Source organism: Mastigoproctus giganteus, chromosome 14 (assembly GCF_048544385.1).
Source record: "Mastigoproctus giganteus isolate SK-2022 chromosome 14, ASM4854438v1, whole genome shotgun sequence".
NCBI classification, from domain to species: Eukaryota; Metazoa; Arthropoda; class Arachnida; order Uropygi; family Thelyphonidae; genus Mastigoproctus; species Mastigoproctus giganteus.
The window spans coordinates 81172021-81188892 of record NC_143588.1 but is presented as its reverse complement, the minus strand read 5'-3'; the positions used below and the strand labels follow the sequence as shown (position 1 = coordinate 81188892).

Sequence of the window (16872 nt, the reverse complement as noted above, 5' to 3'; positions counted from 1 at the left end):
TACTTTATTGACACAAGTTTATCCAACACATTCAGTATCAATTGAGAAAAATATCTCTTACCTCTATTTCTTCTTAAAGTAAAGTTGATCCACATATAAATGCACTTTCAGATGTTTCTGTATGTATAATTAGCATTAGCAAAGGCACATGATGCAAGAAAGCAAGCTTATATAGCATCAGCCAAAAAAAAAAACCCTTATTTCACCCATCCACTCGCTCCAAATTTGTCAAGTTCTGCCTTGAATCTATTTAAGCTATCAACTTCTACGACAGATGAAAGTTTGTTCCAGCAATCAACCACCCGCTGGCTAAAGGCAAACGTCCGCACATCTATTCTACAACTGTCTTTCCTCAATTTGAATTTATGCCCTCTCAGGCGATTATTCTGAGCAAGAGGAAGAATCCCATCGGCATTGAGCATGCTCATACCATTCAAGGCTTTATACACCTCAGTCAGATCACCTCGCAGGTGCCTAGTCTCCAGACCCTGTAATTTGCAAAACTTAAGCCTTTCTTTGTAAGAGCAATCCTTTGTTCCATTCACTAATCTTGTTTCCCTTCTCTATACTCGTTCCAACAGCTCTACATCCTTCTTAAAATGAGGTCTCCAGACCTGTATACAGTACTCAAGGTGTGGTCTGACCATTGCCTTATACAAGGGGATAATCACCTCCTTATCCCTGCTAGAAAAATTCCTGTATATCATTGACAAGACACCATGAGCTACTCTTGCAGACCATCTGCACTTCTCAGAAAACTTCATATCTGCCTGCACAATTACCCCCAGGTTCTTTTCATTCTAATACCACTGTCAGTGTGGTACCACAGAGTTGATACGTTACTCTGGGATTACTGCTTCTCATATGTAGTACTTTACATTTGTCAATGTTAAACTTCATTTGCCACCTCTCAGCCCATCTGCTCAACTTTTCTAGATCCTGTTGCAGCAGTGTACTGTCATTAGTGTCATTAACAACTCTGCCAACCTTCGTATCATCTGCAAACTTGGACATTAAGCGTGATATACCATCATCAATATCATTTATAAATACAGAAAACAACAATGGACCCAACACTGAACCCTAAAGGACTCCACTAATAACATTAGTCCACGAAGAGCAGTGTCCGTTGATTACCACTCTCTGTCTTCTCCCACTCAACCATCCCTTTATCCATAGCAGCAATTTGCCTCTAATGCCACACACTCCAATTTGTGCAGCAGTCTTCCATGTGCAACAATATCAAAGGCTTTTCTAAGATCCAAATATATGATATCAAAGTTATTCTTTGCATCCAGTTCCTTTGTGACTACATCATAGTATCCAATCAAATTAGTCAGACAAGACTTCCCTTTAACAAACCCATACTGTGTCCGAGCTATAACTGAAGTCCTGTCTAGATGATCCTGCAATGCTTCTTTAACCAATGCCTCCATTAATTTCCCTGTAACAGAAGTTAAACTAACAGGTCTGTAATTACCTGTGTCTCACTTTGATCCTGCTTTATGGATTTGGGTCACATTTTCACATCTCCAGTCCATGGGTACCTCCCTGAGTCCAGGGAAGCTCTCATAATTATGGCTAAGGGTTTGCTTACTTCCTTTGCTGCATCCTTTAATATAACTGGATAGATTCCATCAACACCAGGTGCCTTTCTTGTGTTTATCTTCAACATTTTCTCCTCCACTTTACTCTTAGTTATTACAAGATTATCTAGCTTACTGCCAGAGTTGAATACACCTCTGGCATTCCCCTCCCTGAATAACTCCTCATGTGTGAATGTCAATGCAAAACATTCATTTAGTTTGTTAGCTACCTGAGCAGGATCATCAACAGTGAACCATTGATATCAAGTGGACCAATCTGATTCATCCCCTTCCTTCTAGAGTTTACATAAGTAAGAACTCTTTGCTGTTTTTCTTTGCATCCTTTGCCAAAGATTTCTCGTAATCTGCCTTCGCCTGCCTAACTGCTTTTGTAACTTGGTTACAGACCAGCTTATATCTATCATACACTTCTCTGTCACATGTTAATTTATATGTATCCCATGCATTTTTCTTCTCTGTCACATGTCTAATTAGTTCATCTGGCATCCATTTAGGCCTAAATCTTGAACAGTATTTCTTTATTGGTATGAAAAGCCTAGTAGCTTCCAAGATTAATTCTTTGAATGCTTCCCATTTTGAATTTGCTGTTGGTAACATCATCAGTTGGTTCCACTGTATAGGTCTGTAATTACAGACCTGTACAGTGATAATCAGATCAAGAGTATTACTCCCTCTATTTGCCTCCCGAACATGCTGCTGTAGAAAACAATCATCCAATAAATCCACAAAAGTCTTGCTAGTGTGTGAGTGACCAACCCACAAATTCCAGTCAATATCCGGGAAATTAAAGTTCCCCATTATAAGACACTCTAATTTACTGGCCCACTCTATTTCTCTGCACAATTGCTCATTATACTCATCAGATTCATTAGGCCTATAACACACACCTACTCTCATTTTTCCCTTTCCCAGTGCTTATGTCACACCAAACAGACTCAACATCAATTGGGTGCACTTCCTTAGATTTTGTGTTTCTTAACTAACAGCATAACCCCTCCTCCCTTCCCGTCCTTTCTGTACACATTGTACTCCCCAAATTCAAGTTCTGCACTGCTTATGTCTATGTGACACCATGTCTCTGATATCCCAACAATATCTGCCTTTGATATCTTGACTAGCACTTCAAGCTCATCGAATTTATTAACTATACTCCTAGCATTGGTGTACATGCACCTGTTTCTACTCTTAGTTACCCTAACACAGCCCATGTAGTTACTTGTTCCATATGACTCCCAGCAGTTCTAGAAATTTCCATTGCCTTGCTTTCCAGGCTGCTGCTCAATTGCATTTCAATAGAAGTAGTGCAAGAATCACTTTTACCTCTGCCAGCAGCTACTGTTAATTGATTACTCCGTGTATTCCCCCAAGCTAGCAGTTTTCCAACCCACCTAACTCTGCCTCGATAGCAACAGCAACTTGCACCCTTTCTGTTTAAGTGTATCCCATCCCTGTAGAAGCAGTCTCTCCTGTTAACAAGCACAGACCAGGCTGAGAAAAATTCTACCCCTTGAACCTTGCACAATCTCTCCAGGGCTGAATTAATCGACAAGGCTCTCATCATATACTCCCTCCTATCGTGTCTGGGCAGAATTGCAGACACTTTCAAATTCAACCCTAACTCACAGCTTTTTTTCAGCATTGTCTTTTACTTATTAAGTAATTCTGCCAGTCTCCTACTCTTAGTATCATTAGTGCCAACGTGTACAACAATATCACCCTTTGTGCCCTTAAAGAATGATATCTGCCCTACAATATCATCAACCTTTGCCCCTGGCAGACATACCCTATTCCTGTTCCATCTATCCTTTTTGAACAATATGTTCCCCATTTCCCTGACAATAGAGTCACCTACAACAACTAGTTCCTTTGGGACCAGTGCATTCTGCCTTGGGGGTTGCCGCTGTGTTGCATGATGTTCAAGTGCAAGCTCTGCCATTGATGTGGGCAGCTGAGAGCTTGATGCACCCCTCAGTTTAAATCCTTCAAGGGCATCCACCCTGTCCTTCAAGCTCTCATATAAGCCCATAGCAATGCTGAGTTGGCACCTGATTTCCTCGCACTCCTACATCGCGCACACACAAAGACATTCCCCTTGGCAATATCATGTCCTGTTCCTGATTGCTCCACAAACATCAAACAAGCAGTGCATTTCAATAGACTGTGATTCAGAGGACAACCCCCCCCCCCTCAGTTCTCCCCTGAGCCACAGCACTTCCACTAGTTTGAGCCTTTTGCTTTGCTGCTCTGGTCTGAATCATGATTTCTATTCAAGTTCAATAAAATTACAATACAAAATATAACCCTAAACCTATACCCCAATGCAGTTATAAAACTATATATATGTATTTCGATATTGAATATTATCTCCGAGTTACGTTATATGATTTTCTTATCCCCTGTCAACTTATATGTATTAATTTATGATGTTATGTTTGTAATAACTAGGTCGCTATATTTATTTAGTTAAAAAAGTACAATTCAATTGACAATGAAATTTATTAAGATTAATAAATTTTACTGATTAATTGACACTACTATACTCGCTATCTAGTTTTCCGTTAAACCTTACGCTAGCACACGTATCGTATAACAGTGGCGGCAAGTTACAAACGGTTTATCTACGGAGAAGGAGAAACAAACGGTTTATCTACGGAGAAACTTTCATTTGCAGGAGCTGCAAAACCTGTCTACATATGGATTTGATACCCTTACCGATACTAAGTAATAACCTACAAAATCTTTATCTAAATGCAATTTAAACTAAAGTATTGTTACTAGGAATATAAAGTAACTCTAAAAAATAAATTAATCATCCTTGAAAAGCATAGAATTCTTCTGGGTATATATGTTAAAAAAAAATAAATAAAATAATAATAATAAATAATCTTATCTGGATTAAAGGTATTACAAGATGGACAGTGTCAAGCTGAAATAGGCATACTGAAACAATCATGCTGAAATAGGTGTTAATCCTTTTATACAAAATAAATAGGTAAAAATATATTTTCTTTTTTCTAAATTTCTGCATTCCTCCTTTCTATTGCCAAAATTTCTTTTATTTCCTAAACCTTTTACTTCATTGTTTTTGTTAATTTCTGATCTCTGTGTGATACACTGAACTGTCATACACCAAATCATCATATCCACTAATTGTCTTTCACCAAATTGTTACAGCCACCAGTTGGCTTTCAACAAATTGTTATAGCCACCAGTTGGCTTTCAACAAATTGTTATAGCCACCAGTTGTCTTTCACCAGATTGTCTTATACACTGAACTTCATGCACCGAATTGTCACATACAATGAATTATCATGCACAGAACTGTCATACAGCGAATTGACATAGATCCCTCAAAAGCAGCTGCATTTTTATAAATGCTTGGAGTTCATCACACTTTGAAGTTTAATGCAATACCTATGTTCCTTAATGTAATCCCAGAAAAAAAAAAAAAAAACTGCAAACCTACTGTGTCTGAACAATGAGTAAGGGGAGGCAGGAGGTTCCAAGTAATCAGTCCACCTTGTCAAATCAGTCAGTTTAGAAATGGGTTATCAGCAATTTTCTAACGTCCTGGCTCCAGCATTAAGGAGCACCATCCTGTCAAAAATTAACATATTTTGGAGTGATGATTGCAGGTTGCATCTGGTACAGCAACTAGCTGAAGTGCATCCAGATAATTAGTACTGTTAACTGCCTTCCCATGAAAGAAGAATGGACCAGTTACCTCATGATAGGAAATTTTGCACCAGATGTTTATCTTGGGACTGTGTTTTCAGTGCCTCAAATGCATTTTTGCTAAGCACACACATAGATAGGTGCCTCCGTAGCCAGGTGGTCAGGAGCAGCAGTGCGTAGCACATGCTTCTTGATTAGACCGGGGTTCATGCCCGTGACCACCAAATATGAGGATGCGAAAAGGTCAGGGAATGACCACCGCATATCCCGGAGCAATGTGGCCTCAGTTGTTAATGCTCCTAAAAAACCAAATAATAACAACACACATACATGAAAAGTTTTGTCACTAAAAATAATAATTTCCCAGTAGGCATTGTTATTTTCAATCTGCACAAGCATGTCTACAGCAAGTGACTTTCAGTGGTTGATTTTCCAGTTTCACTGCTTGCAATCTGAATTTTATATGCATACAGAACCAAACAAGCTTGGAGAATCTCCTGCATTTTTGGCTTCTCTAGTGCAGAACACTTCCTGTTTTTTGAATCTGTTTGAACCACTGCTTGATGGACTTCCCTATTCTTTATTTTCCGTGTATTCCAGTGGTAACATCTTTACACTTTAATGACTGATTTAAGCTTTCAGTACCACAGCACACAAATCACTTTCTGTTGCAGCATCATTGAATTATTTGACCAAGTGCCAGAAATTTTTTTTGTTGTTCATTTCAAATAAAATGAACTATTTCTCTTTATCTAATGTACTTTTCTTTTTATGGCAGATTTTAATTTGGTGACTAATACATACCTGCACTGTGCAATGCATACTACACAGAATACCCGCTAAAGGAGGTGGCAGACCATCAAACACAGTACTGGGAATGGCATTGAATTTTGCTGATGATTTCACAGGAAGAACACAAGGAGACTTGGCTAAAAAGGCATAGGATATACCCGGACAGGATAAAGAAATAAATGCTTCAGAAACACTCAATGATGTGGTCCAGTGATTAGCATGCACCACCACAAATAACAAGGTTGAGAGTTCAAGCATGAAAGCTGCCACGAAACATGCCCAGTCCATTGTGAACTGTGGTGCTGAAAAAATGTTTGCCTTTAATACTTAATTCAGTACATATGCAATCACAATGAATTTGTAAACTTTTCTTCCCTCAGCCATCTTGAGAATTAATATAAATTTATCTATTTATTTATTTATTTATTTATTCTTTGGTTAGTCTGGGGGTAGGCAGCTTTACTACTCATGAAAAAATGCTTTAGCATTAGGGTTAAATTTTAGTATTACTCTGAATCACTTACTATTAATAAATTACAGTACATAGTAGTGATTGAGAAAAGCTTGACCTTGCTATTCTTCAAAGGCCAAAGCCAAGCTTAATTTGAATACTAGAGCAGCTCTAAAAAATAGTCATAGTAGCTTTTATAAACCAAAGCTAACTAGTAATGAACAAAAATCTTTAAAAAATCTGAAATCACATAGGAATGATAATCAAAGGAGATAAAGGTAATACAACAGTGAAATTAAATAAAGTAGATTACATAGATAAGTTAAATAATCCCATTAGGTGCAGTAAAAAGCTAACTGCTAATAGAGAAAGAGAGAAATTATGAAGGCTACAAAATATTTATTAGACAAAAGAATTATAATAAAAGAACTTAACAAATTTATTATAACCTACTAACAATGAAGCACCTAGTCTATTTGGAAATGAAAAAATTCATAAAGAAGATAACTGTGTTAGGCCCACTGTTAGCAGTAAATACAGCTTGCAGCAAAATGGTTAGACAATACTTTAAATCTGTTAAAAAATAACCACTTAAAAATTCATTTGGTTTCATTAGCCATGTAATCAATCAGTAAAATATTAATAATGACTCTGTTAAGGATGGGGAGTAAAGATGTGCAAGAAATGTTTTAAAATTCTGGCAAGGGATGCTGTAGAGATCATATGATAGGAATTTAGAATACTGTAAATGAATAGAATTTTGTCTGATACAGTACCATGATAATTAAGTTATTACAATTGGCTTTAGAACCTGGGTATTTTAAATTTGAAGGGAAAATGTATATAAGCAGTATGGGTTAAGCATGGGGAACCTTTCTCCCCACTTATGGAAGATTTTGAGGAGGCCTTTGGTCTAGTCTCATCAGTTCTCTCTGTGTACATAAACAAATCCCTGTATGAACATGCACCCTACTCTGGTGAGTAGGGTGCATGTTCATACAGAGAACATGCACCCTACTTACAGAGAAAAACAAATTCCTGTATGAACATGCACCCTACTCTGGTGAGTAGGGTGCATGTTCATACAGGAATTTGTTTTTCGGCCAGAAATTAGTGCAGTTTTTATATATATATGAATAGTAGACATGAAACTACCACAACATTCAAAATGGGACTGGGGAGAGAATTATTATTTTTGGGTATTTTGAAAGAGGAGACAGAAGTCTCTTTTCCCCCCCTTTTCTTTTAGTCATCAAGTTGAGAATTACTGAAATAGGTTTCCTCTGTGGGTACTTGAAGCTGACAGCTTGGGGAATCAGCTGGATAATTACCTGTATGAAGAGTAAAACACATAGGTTGTTTATTTTCTTTTTTTATATATTTATATTTTATTTTTATTATTATTTTTATTTAGTTATTTTTTTTAATTGAGCAGAAAAAAACCTATGTGTCTTCCTTTCACTGTATAACTAATACTAATAGAGAGTCAATTTGCACTCAGAAAAAGATGTACTCAGAGCAATTCTTTTTTTTTTTTTTTTTTTTTTTTTTTATGAGAACCCCAAACACAAGAGGTATTAGAATCTATAGTACTTAGTACCGTGCTTGGGTTGGAGGTTGAGAAGAAAAAAAAAATATATTTGTTGACATTAGACTTTAACTTCTGTAGACTGTAATTTTCAAGAAATACATGTGAAGGAAGGTTGTTCCAGAAACCAGCAGTTGAATAAATAAACGAGGAAGATGAAAAGTTTGTTCTGTGAGTTTGAAGTTGGACAGTAGATGGATGTTGGCTGGTGGCGGCACGTGTTCGGACTGTTTTGAAAAAGAGGGCAGGAATTATAGAAGCCAATTCAGAAGAACAGTACCCGTGGAAATATCGGAAGAAAAGGCATGCAGCAGAAACAGAACATCTATGAGACAGAGAGTGAAGAGAGTCTGCCCTCTTCTGAATGGAATCTAGAAGCCTTGAGAAAGGTTTTGGGGGCACTACCGCAGATGTGGGAACAATATTCCATGGTAGGGCGGATTTGCAATTTGTACAGAGTGAACAGCTGTTTGGAAGAAAAGTAATGCCAAGAGTGAAAGAGAAAACCAAGTTTTTTAGAAGCAGAGGAAGCAGTATTTGTAACGTGCTTATGCCAAGAGAGATTAGAAGTCAAGGTAATCCCCGATAGAAATATATGATCTTGCCTAGAAATCAGAGTGTCACCAAAGATAAGCTTAGGAGTAGAAGAATCCTTTTTGAAAGATATAAGACGGGACTGAGTTTTAGAAGGATTGAAATCAACTAAGTTGTCTTTGCCCCACTGGAGAATTACCTGAAGATCGGCATTTAAGGAATTGGCAGAAGATTTTCGAGAAGTTGAAGCTGATTGAGCAGGACAAGGTTTCTCAAAATGGAAAGTGGAATGCAATGTGTACTATCATCGGCAAAACTATGGATAGGATTTCCGGTCAATAGAAGGTCATTAATATAAAAGAGGAAAAAAGTTGGGGAAAGGGGAAAGAACTGAACCTAGGAGGACACCAGCATTAGTGGAGAAGTTAGAAGACAGAGGAGTCTACCATCACCCTCAGTGACCAGTCAGAGAGAAAACTGGATAACCAATTACTAAAAACAGTTGGCAAACCATAAGATGGAAGTTTGTTCAGAAGACCTTTATGCCAAACACGATCGAAAGCCTTTGAGATGTCAAGAGCAACTGCTTGTGTTTCACTGAACTTTTCCATTGAATTTGTCCATAAATGTGTAACATAAGCCAAAATATCACCAGTGGATCGACACTGACAGAATCCATACTGGCAATCATTGATCAGACAGAAGGAGTCTAGGTAGTTTAAGACTTGGCGGTTAATTAATTATAATTCAAATTACTCAGTGAACATAGGAAAGGCACTATAAAAACCATAAACATGAAGAGCAGTTAGGTGTGTGACAAAAAAAATTAGACGAAGAATTTAAATTCATCTCTACAACTCTTGTGAACAGTAGGTTTCCACAGGGACTGGTTAGCAGATCCATTAGCAAATACATGGATAATTGTGGGATCAATCATTGTTCCACAAAAAATAAAAAAGTGCAGAATTTAAAATGGGGAAGGAGGTTGGTGACCCTCTTGGTATACAGAAGATTAAATTAATAGATAACAGAGGATTAAAACAATACAACATTAGCATTAGTTGAGGCATATGATGCAAGAAAACAAGCATATAGAGCATCAGCCAAAAAAAAAAAAAAAAAAAACAACCCTTCCCATTTCACCCATCCAGTCACTCCAAATGTCTGTCTAGTTCAACCTTAAATTTATTTAAGCTATCAACTTCCACAACAACAGATGGAAGTCTGTTCCAGCAATCAACTACCTGCTGGCTAAAGGCAAACTTCTGCACATCTGTTCTACAACTGTCTTTCCTCAATTTGAATCTACACTGATGAGCCAAAACATTATGACCAGCGAGTCATTATGCAAATCAAAGCAACTGCAGGTGAACTATGGCACGTATGCGGGTCAGGACACGTTATGAAAACACCTGATACTGAGCCCTGTTAATCAGTATTACTCTTGTTTTTCAGATGGGAAAGGCAGCGGACTTACGCGAGTTTGACAAAGGCCAAATTGTAATGGCCAGATGACTGGGTCAGAGCATATCTAAAATGGCACAGCTGGTGGAGTGCTCATAGTCAACCGTGGTTAGTACTTACCAAAAGTGATCTGAGGAGGGAAAACCCACAAACCGCCGGGGAGGTGTTGGACGGCATGGCTCATCGATGCTTGAGGTGAGCGAAGGCTCTCCTGGATGGTATGTGGCAACAGAAGAGTGACTGTGGTGCAACTCGCCGGTAATTGGAATGCTGATAACGGGAGTAATGTATCACAACACAGTACATTGAACCCTGCTGAAAATGGGGCTGCATAGCCGCAGGCTGCTCTGAGTGCCCATGCTACCATGGTTCACCGGCAACAGCACCTACAATGGGCACACGAGCATCGAAACTGGACCTTGAGTGATTGGAAGAAGGTCGTCTGGTCCGATGAGTCACATTTTCTGTTGCACCATGTGGATGGCTGGGTACGTTTGCTTCATTTACCTAGGGAAGCGATGGAGCCTGGATGCACCATGGGACGAAAACAAGCCAGTGGTGATGGTTTCATGCTTTGGGCGATGTTCTTCTGGGTGGGATACCTTGGATCCAGTCATCCATGTGCCAGGCACTCTGATGTCTACCACCTACCCAAACATCATTGCTAACCAGGTACGCCCTTTCATCCCAACGATCTTTCCCCTCTAACAGTGCTGTCTTTCAGCAGGATAATGCGCCATGCCACACCCCGGATGGTTCGAGACTGGTTCGCGGAACATGAGGAAGACTTCCAGGTATTGCCCTGGCCTCCAAATTCCCCAGACATCAATCCCATTGAGCATCTGTGGTTTGTGCTGGAACAGCAACTCCGATCTGCTGGTTACGTGTTGGTACCAGATACCACAAGACACATTTAGTAATCTTGTAGCAGCCATGCCTCACCAGGTACGAGCTGTTTTGGCTGCACATGGTGTACCGACATCATATTAGGTAGGTGGTCATAATTTGTTGGTTTATCAGTGTATGCCCCCTCAGGTTCTTAATCTCAGCAAGTGGAAGTATTCCATCAGAATTGAGCCTGCTCACACCATTCAAGACCTTGTACACCTCAATTAGATCACCCCTCGCAGGTGCCTAGTTTCCAGATGGTACAACCGACAGAATTTAAGCCTCTCCTGGTAAGACAACCCCTTTTTCCTCTCACCAATCTGCGCCTCCGTAGCCAGGTAGGAAGGAGCAGCAGTGCGTAGCACACGCTTCTTGATTAGACCGGGGTTCGAGCCCGTCACCACCAAATACGGAGAATGCGGAAAGGTCAGGGAATGACCTCCGCATATTCCTGGAGCAATATGGCCTTAGTTGCTAATGCTCCTAAAAACCAAATAACAAACTAACAAACCTCTCACCAAACTTGTTGCCCTTCTCTGTACTCATTCTAGCAACTCTACATCCTTCCTAAAATTAAGCCTTCAGACCCTGTATGCAGTACTCAAGGTGTGTCCTGACAATTGCCTTGTACAAAGGGATAATCACCTCCTTATCCCTGCTAGCAAAATTCCTATATATCATTGACAAAACTCCATGACCTGCTCTGGCAGCCCGTCTGTACCGTTCAGCGAACTTCATATCTGACTACACAATTACCCCCAGGTCTTTTCACTCTCCACTTCCCTGAGTGTAGTACCACACAGTTGGTACATTTCTCTTGGTTTACTGCTACCCATATGCAGTACTTTGCATTTGTCAATATTAAACTTCAGTTGCCACTTATCAGTCCATCATCCTAACTTTTCTAGATCCTCTTTCAGTAGCATATTGTCTTTACTATCATTAGCAACCCTAATGTTTACTATCAATATAGGAATTTTGTTAACTGGAGAGACTGCTTCTACGGGGATGAGATACACTTAAATAGAAATGGTGCAAGAATATTTGCTGATGCTATCGAGGCAGTGTTAGGTGGGTCGGAAAACTGCTAGCTTGGGGGGGGGGGATACACGGACTAATAGATTAACAGTAGCCTCTGGCAGAGGTGAAAGTGATTCTTGCACTGCTTCTAATGGAATGAGCAGCAGCCTGGAAAACAAGATATCTTCAAACAGGCCTATGGGGCTGGGAAATTCCATACTGCAATAATTAAAGACCAACACCAGCCAGGAATTAAAAATTTTACTATAAAAATAAAATATACAGAATATAATGAAATACTGTGATACACTATCGGAAGACTAAAATATTACAATAAAATAAACTACGATAAAACGTTAAAAATGTAGTTAGCAATAAAATTATCTAAAATAAACTGGATTAAAAGCGATAAAAGAAGGAGACAGCAGTCTCCGAAAGCTTCAGGTTTTATTGCTTATTTGCTAACTACATTTTTAACGTTTTATCGTAGTTTATTTTATTGTAATATTTTAGTCTTCCGATAGTGTATCACAGTATTTCATTATATTCTGTATATTTTATTTTTATAGTAAAATTTAGAATTCCTGGCTGGTGTTGGTCTTTAATTATTGCAGTATGGAAAACAAGATGCAGGGTATTTCAGAGACTGCTGGGAGTCTTTGCGGTACAAGTAAACATGGGTTGTGTTAGGGTAGCTAAGAATAGGAACAGGTGCATGTATATTTGCGTATACACCAATGCTAGGTGTTTGGTAAATAAATTTTATGAATTTGAGGTGTTGGTCAAAACATCAAAGGCAGATAGTGTTCGAATATCAGGGACATGGTGTCACAGATATAAGAAATGCAGAACTAGAATTTGGGGAGTACAATGTGTACAGGAAGGATAAACAGGATAGGAAGGGAGGAGGGGTTATTCTATTAGTTAAGAAACACATAAAATCCAAAGAAGTGCAGCCAGTCGACATCGCTGGACAGTGCAATGTTGAGTCAGTTTTGTGTGACATAAATACTGGGAGATCAAAATTGAGAGGAGTATGTTATAGGCCTTTACAGGGAAATAAAGTGGGCCAGTAAATCAGAGAGTCTTATAATGGGGGATTTTAATTTCCCAGAAAATGACTGGAATTTGTGGGTTGGTCAGTCACACACTAGCAAGGCTTTTGTGGATTTATTGGATGATTGTTTTCTACATCAGCATGTTTAGAAGGCAACTAGAGGGAGTAATACTCTTGATCTGATTATCAGTAGTAATTCTTCATGCATTAAGATTCTGCAGAAAAAGGAACCACTAGGTGGCAGTGATCACATGTGCTGAAGTGGGATTTACTCAAAGAGGTAACTACCATCAGGGGTAAAGGGAAGGGTTTTTGCTTTTGTAAAGGTAACCACGGTGGTCTGAGACTATTAAATTCTATACAGTGGGACCAACTGATAATGTTACCAACAGAAAATTCAAAATGGGAGGCATTCCAAGAATTAATCTTGGAAGCTACTAGGCTTTACATGCCAACTAAGAAATATTGTTCAAGGTATAGGCCTAAATGGTTGTCAGATGAACCAATGAGACATGTGGCAGAGAAGAAAAATGCATGGGATACATATAAATTAATGGGTGACATGGAAGCCTATGATTGATATAAACTGGTCTGTAACCAAGTCACAAAGGAGATTAGGCAGGCAAAGGCAGATTATGAGAAATCTTTGGCAAAGGTGATTTGGCAAAGCTAGGTGATTTTGTAATAACTGAGAGGAAAGTGGAGGAGAAATTGTTGAAGATAAACATAAAAAAGGCACCCGGGATGGATGGGATCTATCCAGTTATATTAAAGGAGGCAGCAAAGGAAGTAAGCAAACCCTTAGCCATAATTATGAGAGCTTCCTTGGACTCAGGGGAGGTACCCATGGACTGGAGATGTGCAAATGTGACCCCAATTCACAAAGGAGGATCAAAGGGTGACACGAGTAATTATAGACTTCTTAGTTTAACTTCTGTTCCTGGAAAATTAATGGAGGCACTGGTTAAAGAAGCACTGCAGGATCATCTAGACAAGACTTCAGTTATAGCTCAGACACAGCATTTGCTTGCCTAACCTCCTTTGTGACTTGATTACAGGCTAGCTTATATCTGCCGTAGACTTCTTCATTTATATGCATTCTACGCATTTTTCTTCTCTGCTATGAGCCTCTTTAGTTCATCTGACATCCATTTAGGCCTAAATCTTGAACAGTATTTCTTAGATGGTATGAAAAGCCTAGTTGCTTCCAAGATTAATTCCCTGAAGGCCTGCCATTTAGAATTCACTGTTTTTAACATCATCATTTGATCCAACTGTATAGGCTTCAAAAACTGCCTGAGATCACTGTAGTCACTTTTACGAAAACAAAAACCCTTCCCTTTACCCCTGATGGTAGTTACACTTTAAGTAAATCGCACATCAGTACACTATGATCACTGCTGATAATCAGATCAAGAGAGTTACTTCCTTTTGTTGTCTCTCTTACATGCTGCTGTAGAAAACAATCATTGAATAAATGCACAAAAGCCTTGCTAGAGTGCGAGTGACCAATCCACAAGTTCCAGTCAATATCTGGAAATTATTAATTTTATTATAACCTCACCTCCAAAAATATAAAAAATGTTTCCTAAAATTTGTATTATACAAGGTATGGCTATTAAATAACAAGACTTGTAACAAAATAATAATGAAATATTTCATAGAAGTTATTCCCTTCAAAATAATTGCTTTGGTCTTGCACACAACATTTCTTGCAAGCACTGAAACATTTCTGGAAGTCATCTTCCATAAGCCCCTTTAACACTTTGGTAATTTTTTTCTGAATGTTTTCAATTAACTGAAAATGGGGTTCCCTCAGTGCACTTTTCAGTTTAAGGTAGAGAAAAAAAGTAACAAGGGGATAGGTCTAGTGAGTAGGGTGCATGCTCATACAGGAATTTGTTTTTTGGCCAGCAGTTGGTGAACAGAGTATGTCATGTGCTGGAGCATTATTTTTCAAATAATGCTCCAGCATCAAATTATTTTTCAGCAGCCTTGTCAGAACTCCAATGTGTAGTATACTTGATTGACAGTCCAATTTAGTGGGACATATTCAACCAAAATAATTTTTTTTTTTTTATATCAATGAAAACAAAAGCATAGTTTTCATTTTTGATTTTGACATTCTGGCTTTTTTAATTAATTATTATTTTTTTTTTTTTTTTTGTCTCAGAGATTGTTTTGTCTTCCATTGCATTGACTATCTTTTAGTTTCTGGGTTGCACTGGAACAGCCAACGTTCATCGCAAGTAATTTCTTTACTCAGAATGTCTGGCTCTTCAGTTTTTTTCAAAACATCTTCGCAAATTCTTTTTTTTTTCAAAATTTTTGGCACCATCTGAGCACACTTTTTGCCTGCCAAAATTTTCAGTTAAAGTTTGTCAAAATGTTTCTTTGCCCATATTGATTTCTGATGCAGCCATTCTAATGCTTAAATGATGATCACTTCTAGTTGATGTCCTTACCTAGTCCACATTTTTATCAGTTTTCATAGATACTGGACAACCTGGTTGTTCACAGTCTTCCACATTCTCTCTTCCTTCAAAAAATCTTTTATGCCATTCAAACATGTGAGCTCTTAATATAGTATTTTCTCCATAAACTTGACATAATAACTCAACTTTCAGTTGGTGTTTCCTTTAGTTTTGTTAAAAATTTGAGGTTGATTCATTGTTCGATTCTTTTGTCTGTCATTTTTCCACAAAACTGCAAAAACACAAGGTAATGAAATCTGTCTCACTGCAAAGTGAATGAGCATGTTGGAATGTGACTTGACAACTTTCCCTAGACAACTAGGGAAAGGTTCAAGGTCAACTGCTGTGCATTTGTTTCACAGGTGCTTGTTGTATAGTGGCTGTGTGTGCAGTCTCATTATTTAATAGCCACACCTCATAATGAACAACTACTGTTGATTCAAACCTGTTTTAAAAGTCTTTTATAACCTTTGTTGCAAGTAAATTTATGCATAATTAAATTTATTATTAATATTTATTATTATTATTTATTATTTTTTCAGTATAATTCCCAGTTACATTTTTATGCAGTCCCTGCATTTTTTGGAACATTAGTTTCTATATTCATTTCACATTGCATTATTTCTGCATATGAGGTAGGTAAAATTTCTTTTGTGAGTACTTGAACTTATAAATAAATATATGCAACATTTATATGATATTCATATAGATTATACATTGTATACAGTAAAATTCCATTACAACAAATGCTATTTTAAAGAAAATTCACTGTAATTAAAATATTTCAGGGTTCTGGTCACTTCCCTTATTAATAATGGTTTGTAAATTTCATTTAAACAGAATAGTGTCGGGTGAAAAATTCTGTGCAATGAATTATTTCAACAGCCCCCTATGTCAAAAATGTATTTGTTTAAATTTTTAAAAGTTCCAAATGCCTGTCCAGCTCAGCCATAAATTTATTTAGGCTGTCAACTTCCACAACAGAAAATGGAAGTCTGTTCCACCAATTAACTATCCTCTGGCTAAAGGCAAATTTCCACACATCTCTTCTACAACTGTCTTTCCTCAGTTTGAATCCATGCCCCTCAGGTTCTTAATCCGAGCAAGAGGAAGAATCCCATCACCATTCAGCTTGCTCAACCCATTCAAGGCCTTATACACCTCAATCAGATCACCTCACAGGTGCCTACTCTCCAGGTGCTGCAATTTGCAGAACTTAAGCCTTTCTTGGTAAGAGCACCCCTTTGTTCCCCTCACCAATCTTGTTGTACTTCTTTGTACTCATTCTAGCAACTCTACATCCTTCCTAAAATGAGGCCTCC

The 16872-nt window shown here is 38.2% G+C and overlaps 1 protein-coding gene across 1 annotated transcript in view; it reads left to right on the top strand.

Annotated features, from left to right (window-relative positions):
- Ctl1 (choline transporter-like protein 1) overlaps positions 1-16872 on the top strand; it is a 159467-nt gene that overhangs the window by 128459 nt on the left and 14136 nt on the right. The window contains exon 15 of the mRNA XM_090388702.1: positions 16093-16185. Coding sequence (XP_090244828.1) covers positions 16093-16185 — 93 coding nt within the window. The remainder of the gene's footprint in view (positions 1-16092; positions 16186-16872) is intronic.